Source organism: Anoplopoma fimbria, chromosome 18, assembly GCF_027596085.1.
Source record: "Anoplopoma fimbria isolate UVic2021 breed Golden Eagle Sablefish chromosome 18, Afim_UVic_2022, whole genome shotgun sequence".
NCBI classification, from domain to species: Eukaryota; Metazoa; Chordata; class Actinopteri; order Perciformes; family Anoplopomatidae; genus Anoplopoma; species Anoplopoma fimbria.
Genome location: NC_072466.1, coordinates 9,281,508 through 9,298,352, shown reverse-complemented (window position 1 = coordinate 9,298,352; position 16,845 = coordinate 9,281,508). Strand labels below are relative to the sequence as shown.

General features: G+C 43.5%; 1 protein-coding gene across 1 annotated transcript in view; it reads left to right on the top strand.

The window, feature by feature from the left end:
• The window catches only part of LOC129106915 (tyrosine-protein phosphatase non-receptor type 14-like), a 38,570-nt gene that overhangs the window by 18,590 nt on the left and 3,135 nt on the right, over nt 1-16,845 (top strand). Inside the window, exons 4-18 of the mRNA XM_054618194.1 lie at nt 3,842-3,939; nt 5,092-5,159; nt 5,593-5,663; nt 5,962-6,049; nt 6,264-6,352; nt 6,549-6,636; nt 6,837-6,919; nt 7,138-7,198; nt 7,804-7,882; nt 8,963-9,432; nt 9,525-10,835; nt 12,330-12,470; nt 13,599-13,817; nt 15,760-15,888; nt 16,062-16,296. Of these exons, the coding sequence (XP_054474169.1) occupies nt 3,842-3,939; nt 5,092-5,159; nt 5,593-5,663; nt 5,962-6,049; nt 6,264-6,352; nt 6,549-6,636; nt 6,837-6,919; nt 7,138-7,198; nt 7,804-7,882; nt 8,963-9,432; nt 9,525-10,835; nt 12,330-12,470; nt 13,599-13,817; nt 15,760-15,888; nt 16,062-16,296 (3,230 nt within the window). The remainder of the gene's footprint in view (nt 1-3,841; nt 3,940-5,091; nt 5,160-5,592; nt 5,664-5,961; nt 6,050-6,263; nt 6,353-6,548; nt 6,637-6,836; nt 6,920-7,137; nt 7,199-7,803; nt 7,883-8,962; nt 9,433-9,524; nt 10,836-12,329; nt 12,471-13,598; nt 13,818-15,759; nt 15,889-16,061; nt 16,297-16,845) is intronic.

Here is a 16,845-nt window from a genome sequence, read left to right as displayed (position 1 = left end):
CTGTTGTCCGGGCCACTTGGACATCTGGCAGCATGTCTTATGGCGGGCTTGAACATGCGTGGGCATATAAAGGGCCCTTTGTGCCTGTGTGGCTGCCTGGAGTGCCAGCGGAGCGCTCTGCCATGGTGGAAGTCACAAGTAACTCCTAGTGAGGAAAGCTCTACCTCATGTCTATTTGTGTGCATTCACCTGTTATTACAGCATAGTGATGTCAGTCTGACATGCGTGCCAGGTGTGTGTCATCGTTAGGACCTCTTCGTATGTGTAGTCTTACAAGTGATCGCCTCGGTAACCAGAACACGATTAAGGTTGGTTATTAGGTTCTATTATATATTTGCTTTAAACGACTCTTCAAAGGATAAATTCACCCAAATTACATAAACACACACTTATCTCCGCCGGTGTCTAGTCATGTAGACAGTTTGGGTTTTTTAATAGCCCCAGGTTTTTTAGTTATGTGTTTCCGCACTGATTTCTTTTTTTTTTAATCAAGTTGTCTTTCCAGAGACATCACTGTCAACAATGTCCATCTGAACTACCAAAAAATTATCCCGCAAAAACTTTTGACATTGTGTTCTGTAGATTATACAGACTGCAGAGTATTCTAGAAGGATACAAATATTTTCAAATTCATTTTTCAGTGATTTTAGTGTAGATTTTAGTTTAGAGACAAAGACTCAATCGCCGTTAGAGAATAGTGGCTATCGTATGTTCATTGTCTGTAAAGTATTAACATATGTGATGACACCATTGTTTTTATTTTGTATAAAAGTGATACATTGACCTAAAATGAGTGGTTCACTCCAAATGGATGTATATCTTCCTGTAATTGAAGCCCTCAAGATGCATCATTTGAACTTTATATGTGGCTAATAAGGATAATTTCAAACACAAACATTTTCCATACGCCTTTCAATGTTGTTTTAAGCGTCATGCATCACCCAAGGCTTCACTTTGAACTTGCATTGAACTTAAATATATGCTGATGCAGGGTTATAATCAGGAATAAATAATAAACTCCCTTTTCTTTAACTAGCATTGTGTGTTCAATCTCACAGTTGCAACAACTAATGTAAAAAAATGTCAGAAAAATTTAAACCTAACAATATAAGTGTGGCTCACTTATGTTATATGAGAAAGGAAGAAATATGGACAAAATAATTGTTTCCTTCATAGTTCTCAAGGTAAATCTGATCATTTATCTACCCAGTAAACCAGAGTTCTTGCATTATTATACTTTGTAAACTCAGATAAATGTCCGAATTACAGAATCAAGAGCTGGAGAAAAGGCTTTAGGTAATATATATGTTATAGATTTCGAAACAAATATAGAAAAATTCTTAACACGCCTTATTTCTGAGAGTGCTCTCCAAGACTGTCAATTAAAATCTTGTTGTTCCACTTATTAGACAATTAGACAGACAATTGTGTAATTGTCTTGTAATTAAAGGGTAATTTACCCTTTTCGGGACTCTGAAAAGTATTCAATTAAAACCAACAAAAGCCAAAAAGGTTTGTTCTGTTATATTTTGTGAAATTTGCACTTGTTCATATGAAGCGTTTGAGTCTTCTCTTAACTGCCTCTCACTGTCACACTTTCACTTGTTCATAGTTATTTCAACAGTTTACCGTCCGCCTCTCCACTGCTGGCCTCACATATATATAAACACCATCATGTTGTTGTCGTTGAACCTCAGAATGAGAACCAACCACCGTCAACCTCAACATTTCCCCGGACCCCATATGGAGAGCGCTGGGAAAACATGGAGACTTTGTACAAACAAAGTCCACAATCATTTGAATGGTTTTGTGTCCCGCGAGGCTCCTCCCCCTCCACACCGCATCAGGCTCCTCCCACCGTTGCAGCCGCAGAGGTTGGGGTTGGCTAATTAGGGGGTTGCCACGGGAACGGAATGGCAGCTTAGCCAACGGGTGTAATGACAGGGTGAGGGAGGAGGGCGGGGTCAGATTATAGGCCTGGGAGTATGCTGAGTGGAGCTCAAAAAAGAAAAAGAACAAGAAGAAGTAGTGGTGGAGAGAATGTGAAGAAGAATATGAACATGAAAGATAAAAACAAAGGAGGGCATGAAACGCTGAACCTACGAGGGTTAATTAATAGTTCAGAGGGAGCTTAACGGTGGAGCTAGTTTTACAACTGAGATGACACAGGAAAGAACATTTGTTGAGGAATTACTTCAGAAGTATTGGTGTTTGAGTGTTAGAGAGAATGACTAAGCATGTATAGCTCAGTGGTTCTCACATAAGAGTTTGTGTACTCTGGCATAGACTGTTTAATTCACCTACAGCTTTCTGACTGCGCGCGCCTACGTCAGAAAAGGTGTCTCGCAGCCCACATTGGAAAGACTCAGCCAGTGGTCACTATGGCAACAAACAGGAAGCGGTGTGCAAGTTTTTTACGCAGCTGAGCCCGGTCACCCTGACAATTTTTCTCTTTCCTCCTGTGTGGCCACTCCATCCTCCAGAAGACAAACATCCAGCTGGACTGTGGCCCAAAAGTGGACAAAAGGAGCTCAGAAACTTAAGGAGCTCAGTGTATTTCAGCCTCTGGGTTTTGGGACTTTTTACCACATTTTGTGAAAGCTGCAGCGTGCATCATCAGTGGGCTCAACAATCTGAACTGTGTCATCATATCAGCTTACACTTGGCAAAACCACCACTTCCCAAAACCGCAGTGCAGAGTCCCCAGTTTGCCTCACATTTGCACAGCAATTATGATACTCTTCTTTTGTCCAGCTTGTGTTGGTCCTACCTAAGATTAAAACTCCTTATTAGTGCCAACTCCATGTCACTTGCAAACTGTTTGACACAACTTCACATACCTATAAAATAGTGTTGTTAAGCCCCTACTGGTTTACATTTGGCATTCATCTCAAGTCAGAAATGAGTCACTGGCATTTCAAATAGAGGTGATTCACTCATTCCTCACATGGATTCTGCAACAGGCTTCTCTGGCATTGTTTGAAACGGCTAAACGCTGTTGCCAATACTGTCTTGACGCATACTTTCTGTTGCACAAACCAGAGGCAGAAGAGCACGTCTCTGTGGTGTCTCTTTTAGATGTTTGCAATCCTCCAGTTGCTAATGTGCAACGCCTTGAGCACAGCTCTTCTTACTTTCTTTGGATAGATGTGTTGAACCGAAACCCATCATGTTTTCCAACTCGATTTTATATAAGTGGTGTTCAGAGACAGTGTGGCTAGCTGGAAAAATAACATTCACCACCAACCAAATTCTGTTCAGTTTCTGAGAGCTAATAAGAGTGCCTGTGCTACCACCCAGCTCGTCAGATGTTTGGTACAGTTTAGCTGGGTGAGGCTCTGTCGTATGAAGTGTCTACTTCTAAGACTACGAGTCTTCAGTCTTGATAGCGACTCTTTAATGCTGTACTTAGTCACTGCCAAAGGCTAATATGTTAACAGTGACAATGCTGATGTGTAGCAAGTGTAATACCTAACCATGTTCCCCATTATAATGAATTGTATTAGCATGCTAACCTCGCCATTAAACACAAAACCGATAGGAAAGTCAATGATTTCCAAGTATTTTGTCATAAACCCAAGTATTTGGACCTGATGTTGGCACTAGATGAAAAGTCAGGAGGATAACCAAAGTCGTTGCAATTCATCCTGAGGGCGACAAGTCAAATTAACTTCTGACGCCAGCGTGACTCTACATTATTTCATCTGAATAATGCTTTCTTTCTTTTCTCTCTCTGTCTGTCTTTCTCTCTCTATGTCTGTCTTTTTCTTTCTTTCTTTCTTTCTTTCTTTTTCTTTCTTTCTTTCTTTCTCTCTTTCTTTCCTTACTTCTGTCTCTCAAGGTATCAGTATTACCTGCAGGTGAAGAAGGAGGTGTTGGATGGACGTCTCCACTGCACAGTGGAGCAGGGGATCAGACTAGCTGGCCTAGCAGTGCAAGGTAAGACACACACACACACACACACACACACACACACACACACACACACACACACACACACACACACACACACACACACACACACACACACACACACACACACACACACACACACACACACACGCATGAACAAACATCTCATGTGAATTATCTACCAGAGGGAGACAGGCGGCACAAGAGAGAAAGAGTGAGCACAAACTCACACTTTCTCAGGTCATCTCGACTTCACTACCTAATATGGCTGCATACCATTGGGAGAGCCCAGTCCACTTGAGTTCCTTTGGTATCAGTCTTAACACACACGCGCACACACAACCTCCATACTCCATCTCTGCGGTCTTGTTCCTGGGTGCTGTCTGTGTCTCAGGGGGAATGTAAACAGACAGTTTGCTTATCGCTAGTTCCAAGGTTAGCCTTAGTAGCATGAGGAAGACGCTTATCGGTCGGGAGGCGAGGATCCTTCGCTTCGCCTCCTTTTGTCCGACAGACAGCAGAACAGTACTTAGGATGTGATTAAAGGCCCTATCTGAAGGCCTGACAATGTTATGGAGGCTTGTGCAGGTGGGAGATTAGTAGTATACTAATTAGTTAGCTAGCTAAGCTACTTTTTAGTTACTCTGAATAAAAGACTATTGGCCAAAGTAGAAGTATACAGAAAAACCTCCCCTTTTAGCCACAATAAAATAAAAAAGCGTAGCAATTTTTTTGCTTTTTTAGCAATAAAACATTTAGCATTAGACTTGGTAGCAAAATGTGACGTAGAACACAGCAAACAAGAAAAAAGAAAATAACCTTGGCATTAATTCCAAAGATTGTAATTATCCTTTCATGTTATCCTCATGTTTTAACATCTTTGACACACACATTTCTTTAGGAATGTGTAGTTTTACCGTATCTTATAAACTATGGAGATAAAAACTTTTAGGATGAAGAAAAACAAAAACATGTGCAATGGTCAAACCATCTGGAGTGTGAATGTTGCCCTGCAGTTTTTATTGTTTCTAACGTCTTAAAATATGAGTGAGCACAACGACAGACAATACACATTCAGCTAATGTGATTTAAAAAAAAAAAAAAAAGATTATGGTCATACACATTAAAATAGACTTTTCACCTAAAGGATAATCAAATGTATGTGTTTGTATTTTCTAGCTGACTTTGGAGACTTCACTCATTTCATGTCTCAGGACTTCCTCAGGGAGTACGTGCTCTTCCCAGTGGTGAGTCCTCAAACCTTCACTGTTCAAATATGTGTGTTTGTGTGTGTCTTTGTGTGCTGCCTGAAGGCACACATTCTTGTGTCACCTGTGTACCTCCTCCCTCTGCATACCTGATTGACAGGCAGAGAAAATAGAGAGATAAACATCCAGTGGATACCAAACATATTACATCGATGGAACACTATGTTACTCTGTTACATTGCCAGCTACCTGATGTACAATGCTTCACCACTGACTACAGTTTAGACGTAAAACAGTTTGACAGGGTGGTTGAAAGTGTGTAAGTGACAGCTGTTTAGTGAATTAGTTAACTGTTTCTTCACGGTGACCTCTCTGTCTTAAATCACCTGTTGCTTCTCTTTCCTTTCATATTCGCCTCCTCCATCTCTTATTTGCTGCCTGATGTTTTGCTCACTTCTTTGTTTGTCCTCAGAACTGGCCTAATGGAGACGAGGTGCTGGAGGAGTGGACCCAGAAAGTCGCTGAGGAGCACAAGAGTCACTGGTACTCCTTTGTTTCTTTTCTTTATGTATTTTAGTTGGTTTGTGGCTTTTATTGCCCTCATGATACAGCTGGATAGACAGGAAAGGGGGAAGACAGATGGGATGACATGCAGCAATGGGCCGCAGGTCAGATTCAAACCCCGGGCTGTTGCAGTAAAAAAACTCAGCCTTTTGTACATGGGCCGCCCGCTCTACCATGTGAGCGTACCCTGTCTGCTTTATTTTATGGTGTTTGTACAGTCTTGAACATGTGAAAAAGATGCTTAGTACCAGGTACTATATCTGTCTGTACTTTCCAGTCGAATGCAGACCGCTGAGGCAGAGCTTCTGTACATCAAGGAGGTGGAGAGACTGGACGGCTTTGGGCAGGAGAGCTTTCCTGCAAAGGTAGATGAATAACAGAACACCCCCAGCCTCCTACACAAACACACACACACACACACACACACACACACACACACACACACACACACACACACACACACACACACACACACACACACACACACACACACACACACACACACACACACACACACCAGTTTATTTGAATGTGAGAAGACTTTACTTAGTCCTTATGCTATTCATTGTTCTTCCACAGGACAACTACACCAACGATATTTTCATCGGTGTGTCCTTCATTGGGGTGTTTGTCAAACACAGAAATGGCAGATCCATCATGCTCCACAAGTAAGCCCCCCATCCTCCATGGCATTTATCTATTTTTGTAGCTTGTATGATTTTCTTTTTTTTCTCTTCATCCTAACAGTGATCATGAGGTAGCAGGTCTAAAACGAACATATGAAAGTATAAGAAAGTATGATGAATTTGTGTGGGAAAATTCAATCCTTGTGTCTATTTGTTTGTGCTTCCGTGTGTGTGACAGGTGGAAGGACATTGGTACGATAGCGCACAACAAGTCAGCCATCACAGTGGAGATAACAAGCAGAGACGACACCATCATTTTTCACATGGTGAGTGTTGTGTCTGCGGTACACTAACACACACCCACACACGCTTTTTTACAAGGTTTCTAGTTGGAAGTTAAATAAAAAAACACATTCCTGGACATCCAGAGTTAAATACACAGGCAAATTTAGTCTTGATTTTCTATAGATACAACTTCTGTGTTAATGAAATATCAATGTTTTTCTCTTTTTGTTTGTATCTGCAGGAGGATATGGAAATGGCCAAGTACATCGCTCGTCTTTTCACGGCCAGACACAAATTCTACAAACAGAACAAGATCTGTGCAGAGTGAGTCTCAAGGCCACCGGAGAGGCCAGCAGACAGCCAATCAGAACACTTATATCACATATATCCTAAATTGTTTGCCATTACATTTTTAAAATAGAGATCACCAAGCTTTCCAAAGGTTATGTTAAAAAAATACCAAAACAAATTGTATAACGTTAATCTTGAAGTTCATGGTACTGTCAGTTTGTGAATAATCTTTTATGTTTGTTTCTCTCTAGGCCCACTCACTCACCTGCACCAATCAGGAGGAGACCCACTTGGACCCCCCGCCTATCTCTGGTAACATCATCAGCCTTTGCTTGCTTTGATACGGTTCATTATTACTGGTTATTTATATGTGGTTTGACACTGAATGAGACCAAAAGGCAGGGGACAAAGGGAGAATTTAGGAGGGAAGAGAGAAAACGGCCGTGGTTAGAGATCTGGCCCTGCTCTCCCACTCAAGGCTGCACTTAATTGTGCCATGGAGACTTGGTTTTAACATGCGTTGGTGGTGTGGTGGGGGTTGTTGGAAAGTTTGCAAGGGTGTTGCTTGGTCTGATTTCCGTTGCGACAATGAAGCCAGTGATTTGTGCCTCTCCCTCCCTGCTGGCCAGACAATGGAGAGGCTAAATGTGGCACAATAGCTGTTCAGTCAGTTCACTCGAGGGCTCAGTTGTCTGTCTGGAGAACCGCAGGTACGGCTGGTTGACAACTCCCAAGCCCTAGAGTAGATCTGAGTCTGTCACCTTTTATGTTGGTAAAGATTGCAATGTGACATTTTTTTTTCAAGTTTATTACGAGGCTGTTACAATACGTGCAGCTTGTAATGATATGCACAATTTAATGGAGTATAAAAATGAATTGCTTCTTCTTAATTGCATTGAATGTGTTTCTTCATTCAGCCGCGGCCCCAGTCCTGTAACTTCCAGACGATGCATTCTCAGTATGGAGAGCATTATCAGGACACACAGAGCTCACAAGGTACGTGGAAAACACAGAGACACACACACACACACACACACACACACACACACACACACACACACACACACACACACACACACACACACACACACACACACACACACACACACACAGACACACACACACACACACAGACCAACGCATTAAGAGTCATTTGAACTTCTCCAGTTTTACTGCTGTGACTGCAGTGTGATTTAAGATTTTAGCCTCTCTGATGATATCTGATTCATTTCAATGGAGCTAATTGTGTCTTTCCCATCAGACATGTGACTCACAGGCCGTTTGTATTTTAACAATCTCCCAGCCAATTAGAGCCCAACGTTTGGGGTGCAGAGCAGTGACCTCATTTCGTGCTTCAGTCTTTCATTGACTTGTTCACGCACTGAGTCGGCGTTATAATCCAAAGAGCTTCACTCATGTCGGCTTGACAGTAAAAAAGAGCGAGTGGAAAAAAAATAAATCTGGGTGTGCTACTTTGCGTGGGTGTGAGATCATTTTGTAGTGTGACCTCAGGCATCACACTCCGTTTGTGTGGACGGAGATTATGTGTGTCTGCCTGCTTGTGGGACGGAGATAGTTTCACATGAGAGAATCCTCCATTTGTTTAGTAAAGAGGAATGACCACTTTCTCCTTCATTATGGTGGGAAGAAAATATTCCAAATCTTTCCTGTTCCAAGTTGGTTAACTACCGGGAGGACATTTTCAGAATTCTTTCAAATGTGGTTGGTACGCAGTGCACCGGACCCAAACAATGATATTTTTTTTACCAAATAAGATAAGATAAGATAAGATAATCCTTTATTAGTCCCGCAGCGGGGAAATTTGCAATCAGAAATCAGAAACACCTTGAGGGGGGTTTACTGCTTATGACTGTAAATCAAAACACCTGAAAACACCAGAACCAACTCCAGTTCCCCCAACTTTAGGTTTAAACTAAAATTAAAATTTTGGTCCCCTTTTACCTGATTTAATTTATGTTCTTTCATCTTGATTATCCATTTGTTTTGTTAGCTGGAACACTGTCCTGTATGTTAACTATTAAAAAAACCTTCTTCCTCCCATCTTTCGGTTATTAGACAGTATCTTCCATGACGACCCCTACTACAAGTCAGAGACGAGTCTGGACCGCTGCCCGGCGGACTTTCCCTTTCGTAACGGTACCGTGCCCAATGGAAGCATGTACAGCAGCCCGAGCCTGAGCTCCCTCAATCATTCCCAGACTTTCGTCCCGCCCTCCCCCATGTCCTCCAACCTCAGCATCCCCAGTAGCGAGCTCATGCGCCCAGACTACATCCCCAGCCACCGCCACAGCGCCATCATTGCTCCGTCCTACAGGCCCACGCCCGAGTATGACGCTGTCATGCGGCAGAAGCGACGCATGCTCCCCGCTCACCATGACCTCCACAGCCAATCGCTGCGCAGTCTGAACATCAGCAATGCGTGTGCTTACCGCCAGCCTGAGGCTCTGGTGTACAGCCAGCCAGAGATGAGGGAGAGGGGCCCTTATCATGGCCTGGGACCAAGCCCGGGACCTTACGGCCAACAGGTAGAGGAGAATTCTCTGTGTTTGATTTTGTTCAATTTATCGCTCTTGTCTACATCTAACACTGTTTTTTTCTTTAAATGTGTGCCTTGCAGATCAGTTATAGTAAGCCAGTGTCCCATGGCCCTCATCAGGGAGGACCGGCCAGCAGCCAGGGCCCCTGTCATTCACCCTGCGTTAATGGCGGTGGAGGCGGTGGCGGGGGTGGAGGTGTAGGAAGCTCCATCTCTCACACTGTCAGCACGCCTGAGCTGGCGAACACCAAGCAACAGGGGAACAACGCGGGAAGCTATGCAGCTACAGCCAACATGCTGAGAAACCACATGTCTCGCCCTCCTCCGCCTTACCCTTCCAGCTCCTTCCGCCCGGCCACCAGCACCCCAGACCTGGCCAGCCACCGTCACCGCTGCATGGGGGGCAGCAGCCCAGAGCTGGTTACCCGCATGGTGCAGCTGTCGGTCAAGACCTTCCAGCCGGACAGCTCAGCCGTGGTGCATCAGTCCCTTCAGGAGGTTAGTGAGCCATTAACTGCAGCTGCTAAGCACCGCTCCACCCTGGGCAAGAGACACAGCATGGAGGTGATCAGCAGCATGCGAGGGGGTGGAGGAGGAGGGATGGAGGGCATTGTGATGAAGGGCATGAACGCTCCCCTTCATCGGAGGAATACTCTCAGAGAACATGTGATGCCGCCTCAGCCTCAGTCCATTCCTCAGCCTCAACCCCCTCAGCCACAACCCCAGCCTCCACCTCCATCTCAGCAGTTACAGGAGTTGCCCATGCAGATGCCTGCCCAGAAATCACCCGAGGCTTCTGCGACACCACCTGGGGCCGTGGCCTATCAGCATCAAAAGACTCTCTCCAATGCTACGATGCTCATACACAGCAGTGAGAGTGAAGAAGAGGAGGAAGAGGAAGAGGAGAGGCCTGAGCTGGATGTTCAGATCCCAGGTCTCAATGAGGACATCAGCATTAGCGCTCAGCTCCAGGCTGCTCTGGCCAAGCTGCCTAACAAACCCCCACCAGAGTACCCTGGACCTCCCAGACCTTCTAGCAATGCTCAGATCCGCACCCACAGTCACAACCACACTCACCACCACAACCACAATCAAGGACCACAGAGCAACCAGGGACCAATGGACCCGAACCAAGCCCAGGGCAGAGCGTACAAAGCTGGGCAGAGCCCAGGTGGCGGCGGGCCTGGATGTGGTGGTGGTGCAGGTGCGGGTGGGACACTGACCCGAGGGGACCAGGGTGGGGTGAACGGGGCGGTTTTAGGTCCATCCATTTCAGAACCAGACCTGACCAGTGTGAAGGAGAGGGTGAGGAAGGAGCCGGTCAAAGAGAGGCCGGTGTCGGAGATGTTCTCCTTAGAAGACAGCATAGTGGAACGGGAAATCGCTCAGAGGGTAAGACGATCCTTCAGTTAGTCAATCCCTTGACTCCTTTTATTTTATGTTAGTGCCAACATATTTTTTTTAATAATAAGTGCTATTTATCAGTGCTGAAATGGTAAGGTAAGGTATCAAGGTAATTGATTAGTCAATTGACAGAACAATGCTCGCCCAAAACCGACAAACACTGGTGCACCCGACGTTTCAGATGTGAAGTATTATGGTTTTAGTATACTATTGCAAATCTATACAGAATATCTTTGGGTTTTGGACAAATTTACAAGATGTTTGGGCTTAAATAAATTGTGGTGTGAAGTCAAAAAATGACTTCACAGTTTGACAAAATCCATTAAATGTTACTGTGTATAGGCTTTGATTGTATCAGTCAAAATAAACATGTAATTGTTTATTAGTGATGGTATGAAAAACAAGATGCCAGATCATGTCATATGAAGTCATTCAAGAGAAACTTCAAAGCAGCACATCATCCTGTAATAAACAGAAAGACACCCAACATGTTGATACAGTTTTAAATATTTCAGTCTGTTGTTTGCAAGCTAGCTTCATAGCTCCTGATTAGCAGTAATCCGGGGTTCAGCACCTGAGAGGGTAGCACTAGGCTCTGAGTCCCCCCAGGCCGCTAAAACCTTTATAAATCCCTCAGATTATTATTTGGGTTTGGGTGTTCTTGTGTAGGACGGCTCCATGTTTAAGGCACAAACATTTGACACAGCACCAGAGTCCAGGTGTAAATGAAATCATATAATCGCCTCACTTAGTTCAGATAGAAGAGTGACCTGGTGTGGCCGGCTCTCTATAGCTTTTTTTTCTTCTTCAAAAAGTCCAAAGCAGTTATCCCCCAGCTGGTTTATCTCATATCTAGAGGACACCCCTGGTGACCCCCCAAGCTGTTGTTTTGACTGTCCCACAGGGTAGGAAGGAGGCGGAGCCGTCCTGGGGGTTTAATAGCATCAGAGATTAGGTGAGGTAATCCTCCGAGGAAGTAGGGACCCGGCAATGTGGGTCAGAGTTTGGCTAGCGTGTTAGAGAGGAAAAAAGACAGGGAAACAGAGGGAACGTGTGTTCTGTGAGGAAGAGGAGGCAAAAAAGGTAGGTGGGGGAAAAAACAAAGCTGAAAGAATGAAAAATATGTGAGAGAGGACAAAGGATGAAAGCATCAAAAGGAGGGTGAAGTGTGATGGAGACGGAGCTGTGAGTCTACTTTTAATAGGCTTTACATTCAAGGCTTGTTAGTTCACACCTTTGGACAGAATACAAGAGGATTGGTACGGACAGGTTTGCCCTACAAACAGGACACACACACACACACACACACACACACACACACACACACACACACACACACACACACACACACACACACTCCCCACCCCCTTTGAAACACTCACATGTGCATGATCACCGCTTCGAGGCCAGTGCAGGTCGGTCAGTCTTGCGATGCTGTCGGTACCTGTAACCTTGACACCAGGATTTTCTTCTCTCTTGAAGACGCTGGAAAGACAGAAGATGTCTGTGGACTCCATGAAGAGGCCGCTGATGATGGCCGCGCTCAACGGCCTCTACGTGGCCCGAATGACCGTCCCCGAGAGTCCTGCAGACGAAAGTGCCAAGGCTGCTACTGACGAACGGGTAAGATGTTTGCTTTTACTTTGTAAAATACATGTGGAGTTGATTGAATTTCTAAGATTTCATATGTTTAATTGTGTGTCACGAAGTACTTGAAAGATCAAGCAAATGCCATTTTTTTTAGTTAGACAATATGTGTTGTTGATTGATAGATGCATTTTTTGTGTTGCTGCTACATTTCAGTAGATTGTACTCTGCCCAAACATTTTGGGATGTATAATAATATGAAAAGTTTAGGTTTTTAGGTTTTGTTTATGTATAAACAAAACAAGCTCACGATTACTGAAAAGGTTTGTGATCAAACCACTTTTTTTAATACTGAAAATATAACACTATTCTGGTTTAAGAATCTTTTATCATCATCATCCATCGTTAAAGAATAAAAAAACTGCTCCAAGCTACAATGTAAAAACAATTTTCTTTTTATGATTGGAAGATTAACGTCAGACCTTTTGACTCACATTTCTCACCTGTTGGCAGTGATAAAGAAAGCTTGGCTGAAGGTTGTTGCTGTAAAACTCATAGACAGTGTTTATTATCGCACTATTTAGTGCATTTCATTTTTGCAAATCCTGTCTGTCGGCTCCCTTTTGAATATGGAGGTGTGAAACCCAGCCATTGTCCTGACTGTTGCTAAGCTAAAGGGGGCAAGCCCTAAGTGGGCTGTGGAACGCGTGGCATGGTGGTGCTTATCGCCTCTAGGCCCGTTGGTATGTTAAGAATGTGACCCGGCAGAGAGCGGGCGAGCCACACAGAAAGGGATTGAAAAGAGAGCGAGAAAGAGATGCTGCCCTCTCAAACATGACTGGCCTAATAAACATGTGCCCCCATTAGAATGAATGCCACCGCTGCATATTTTGCTTTTTTTTTTTTACAGCTGTGTTGATGCATCAAACATGCTTTGAGTTCCTTGATGTTGAATCAGTATTCAGCTGTGATGCTGACGAGAGTTTAGAAATGTAGACGTATATTATGAGGAGATTTCTGGATTCTTCTGGTCTGAATAGTCTCTTCGGTGTGGTGGAATGTAAACGAATAAAAGCCCCTTGGGAACTGAAAGAGAGACCTCTGAATGATGTGAATGACTAACACCCCCCTCCTCCTTCTTTCTTTTTCTCTCTGTCTGTCCAGTGTAAGACCTTGGAGTTGAAGCTGGAAGAGGAGCGGGTCTTCACTGAGTATGAGCAGGTTTCCAAGAAGAGAGCAGACTGTGTTCTCACCACAGCAACTCTGCCGGAAAACACAGAGCGCAACCGATTCCGTGACGTTGTTCCTTACGAAGAGAATCGGGTCGAGCTTGTGCCAAATAAAGAGAACAACACGGGCTACATCAATGCCTCGCATATCAAGGTGGGCTCCAGGGTTCAAGGATAAAATGTTAAAAAGTGTAAAAAAAGGAATCTAAGGGGGTTTAATTACAGTTATCCTGACTTTTGATCTTAATCATGTGATGCTTTCACTGTGTTAAATCATGAAAGGTAGGGAGGTCTTTTGTGTATGTTATATCGTCCAATGAAAGCCATTCATGTCAGCTTTTCATGAGCCAATTAAAAAAAGGCTTTGCCACAATACCTTTTCACAGGAAATCCTTAGTTTTTTTCTTAGTGATTTATCAAGCTCTATTAGCTTCTTTCACAAAGCAATACTTGATCGGTAAGTTTTTTTCAAAAAAATTAAAATCACAGTTACCTTGGTTTTCATTGGACAGTGGCAATATTCATGACACATAAATCAGTTACCGATTCTAATTTATTCCACCTGGATTTCCAGAAAATTGTGTAAAGAAATGCAAATCAATGCGCGTTAGTTCTCGCAAATTCTCCAGTTGGATGCCATTACACTATTGCGGAAGAGGAGAACACAACATTACGATTTCATTACACCACCAGCAGTCAAGCCCCAAGTTGTGTAATAACAATATAGATGACATTCCTGTTTGTTTCACGAGACAGTGTCCTCATCGCTCAACATGGATCTTATGTTTTCAGCCCCGCCAATTTTTTGACTCTTTAGAGGACGTTTAGGTCATAATTTGTTTGTTTCCCTTGCACTCTGTTACATTTTTGCCTTTATCGATACACCAACGTTTCCCTCCTCAGCAGAGCGTAAACATTTGTTTTGTGAAAATGTCTGCATTTTTTTAAACGCAAATATATAAAATGTGGATGAAAACGGATGCATGGAAACACACCCATAGATGGATAAGATAATACAACATTCGATGTGTACATTGTTTACATGACGACTTGGATTTTATGATCCATCGGTTTTCATTGTGAACCAATCAGCAGGGTAAGAATGATATTGACTGGTAAAAACAGTCAAATTAAATAATAGAATATTTCACAAAGTGTTTCAAGTTTATATGTTTGGCTCAAGTTGATTACAGTTACCGTTATAAAGTGCTTTTCTAACACCCACATCATACACCATAAATTAAAACACAGAGCATAAACTCGACACTTTCAGCTCGCTGCTAGTCTTTGTTGTGGTCATTCCTAAGCAGCGAATGGCTCGGAGGAGAGGATGAAAGGCAGCTGTTGAAGGCTGTTTGGGCCTTTAAGCTCACAGAGCTTGTGGAATTCCCAAAGAATGTGGTCCAAACTCCAAACCCTCTTAAGTCAACCTGAGCTGCTCTCACTAGCGTTCTATTCATGCTTAGTTGCAAACAGCGTGTGTGCACAAGCTTGTGTGCATGCATGAGTTTGCATTTCACCAAAGCGGCGCTGAATCGCTGCCTATCACGGTGTAACCCTCTTACTTTCCCTGTCGTTTAAGGTGGCTGCCACAGAACAAAAGACCTTGTTTATTCCCTATCCATCTCTTAATACAGTGTTTACAGTCACGAGGTGGCCTGAGGAATTAGCTGGGACATGTTCATTATGTAATGGCACTCCAAAATCCATGTGGTTGGAGTTTATTGAGGATGGGAAGTTTTTCCAGTGCTGTGTGTGGCCTTGTGATTATTAATGAGGGAAAGCAAAAAGAAAGCCAAAGAAAAGGGGTTTTAAAAAATAGATAAAAGACTAAAACTGTGGATTAAATGGATGTTTATACTGCCCTCCAGTGGTGGATGAGATTATTGTCTACAAATAAATAACATTGAATGTATTTTAAAGTATAAAGTCATTCTTTTTGGCAAACGTGAGGTTTTTTTTTTATTCAAATGTGGTTGTTAGTAAGCAGTTTAGCTTGTTTATTCATGTCTAGGCTGATTATTATTTGCACTGCAGTCACTGTAATCTCCACCTGCACTAATTGATTCTTTATACGTCTGTGTGTGTTTTCCCAGGTGATGATCAGAGGGGAGGAGTGGCACTACATCGCAACCCAGGGCCCGCTAGCTAACACCTGTGCCGACTTCTGGCAGATGGTCTGGGAGCAGGGGGTCAACGTCATCGCCATGGTTACCGCTGAGGAGGTACACACACACACACACACGGCACACGCAGATGTGGATATTTTTCAGCGGCAGACAGCTGGCATCTGCCTCTGTGTGGAAAAACAGCAGGACAGTGAGTGTGTGTGTGTCAGTGTGTCTTTGTCTCTGTGTTAATGTATATTTTTTCTATCTTCATCCTCTCTTCCATCCAGGAGGGTGGCCGATCCAAGAGTCACCGCTACTGGCCCAAACTGGGCTCCAAACACAACTCAGCCACGCATGGCAAGTTTAAGGTGACCACCAAATTCCGCACCGACTCGGGCTGCTACGCCACCACGGGGTTAAAGGTCAAACACCTGCTGTCTGGCCAGGAGAGGACAGTCTGGCACCTGCAGTACACCGACTGGCCTGAGCAGGGCTGTCCCGAATATGTCCAGGGATTCCTCTGTGAGTGTCGTCATTTAACATCATCAAGTTTGTGTGAAATTTAAGACACAACAGAAAGTGACTAAGCAATCAGTATGCCTTCATTAATGAATGTCTAATTAAAGGAATGTTTTGACATTTTGGGAAATATGCTTCTTCACTTTTCTGCAAGATATCACACTCATGCCTGTGGTAAACATGAAGGTAGATCCAGCAGACAGTTAGCTTAGCCTAGCACAAAGATTGAGAGCAGTGAGAAAAGCAATTCTGACTATCTCCAATGGTAAAAAAAACAAAACTGACAAGCAGCTCTAAAGATAACATGTTTTTCCTCAGTAGTTAATCCCATACAAAAAAACCAAATTTTTTGGGGGGTTTTACCTTTGGATAGAGTCATGCCATCCGTTTCCCCTGCTCACAGTCTTAAAGCTAAGCTGAGCTTACCTTCTCCTGGCTCTCTCCTCATATTTTGCAGACAGATATGACAAAGGTATTGACATTTGTATGTTAATGCCATGCCTGTTAAGAAGCCAGGTGCTATGAAAAGATGTTATCATACAACGAGTTAAC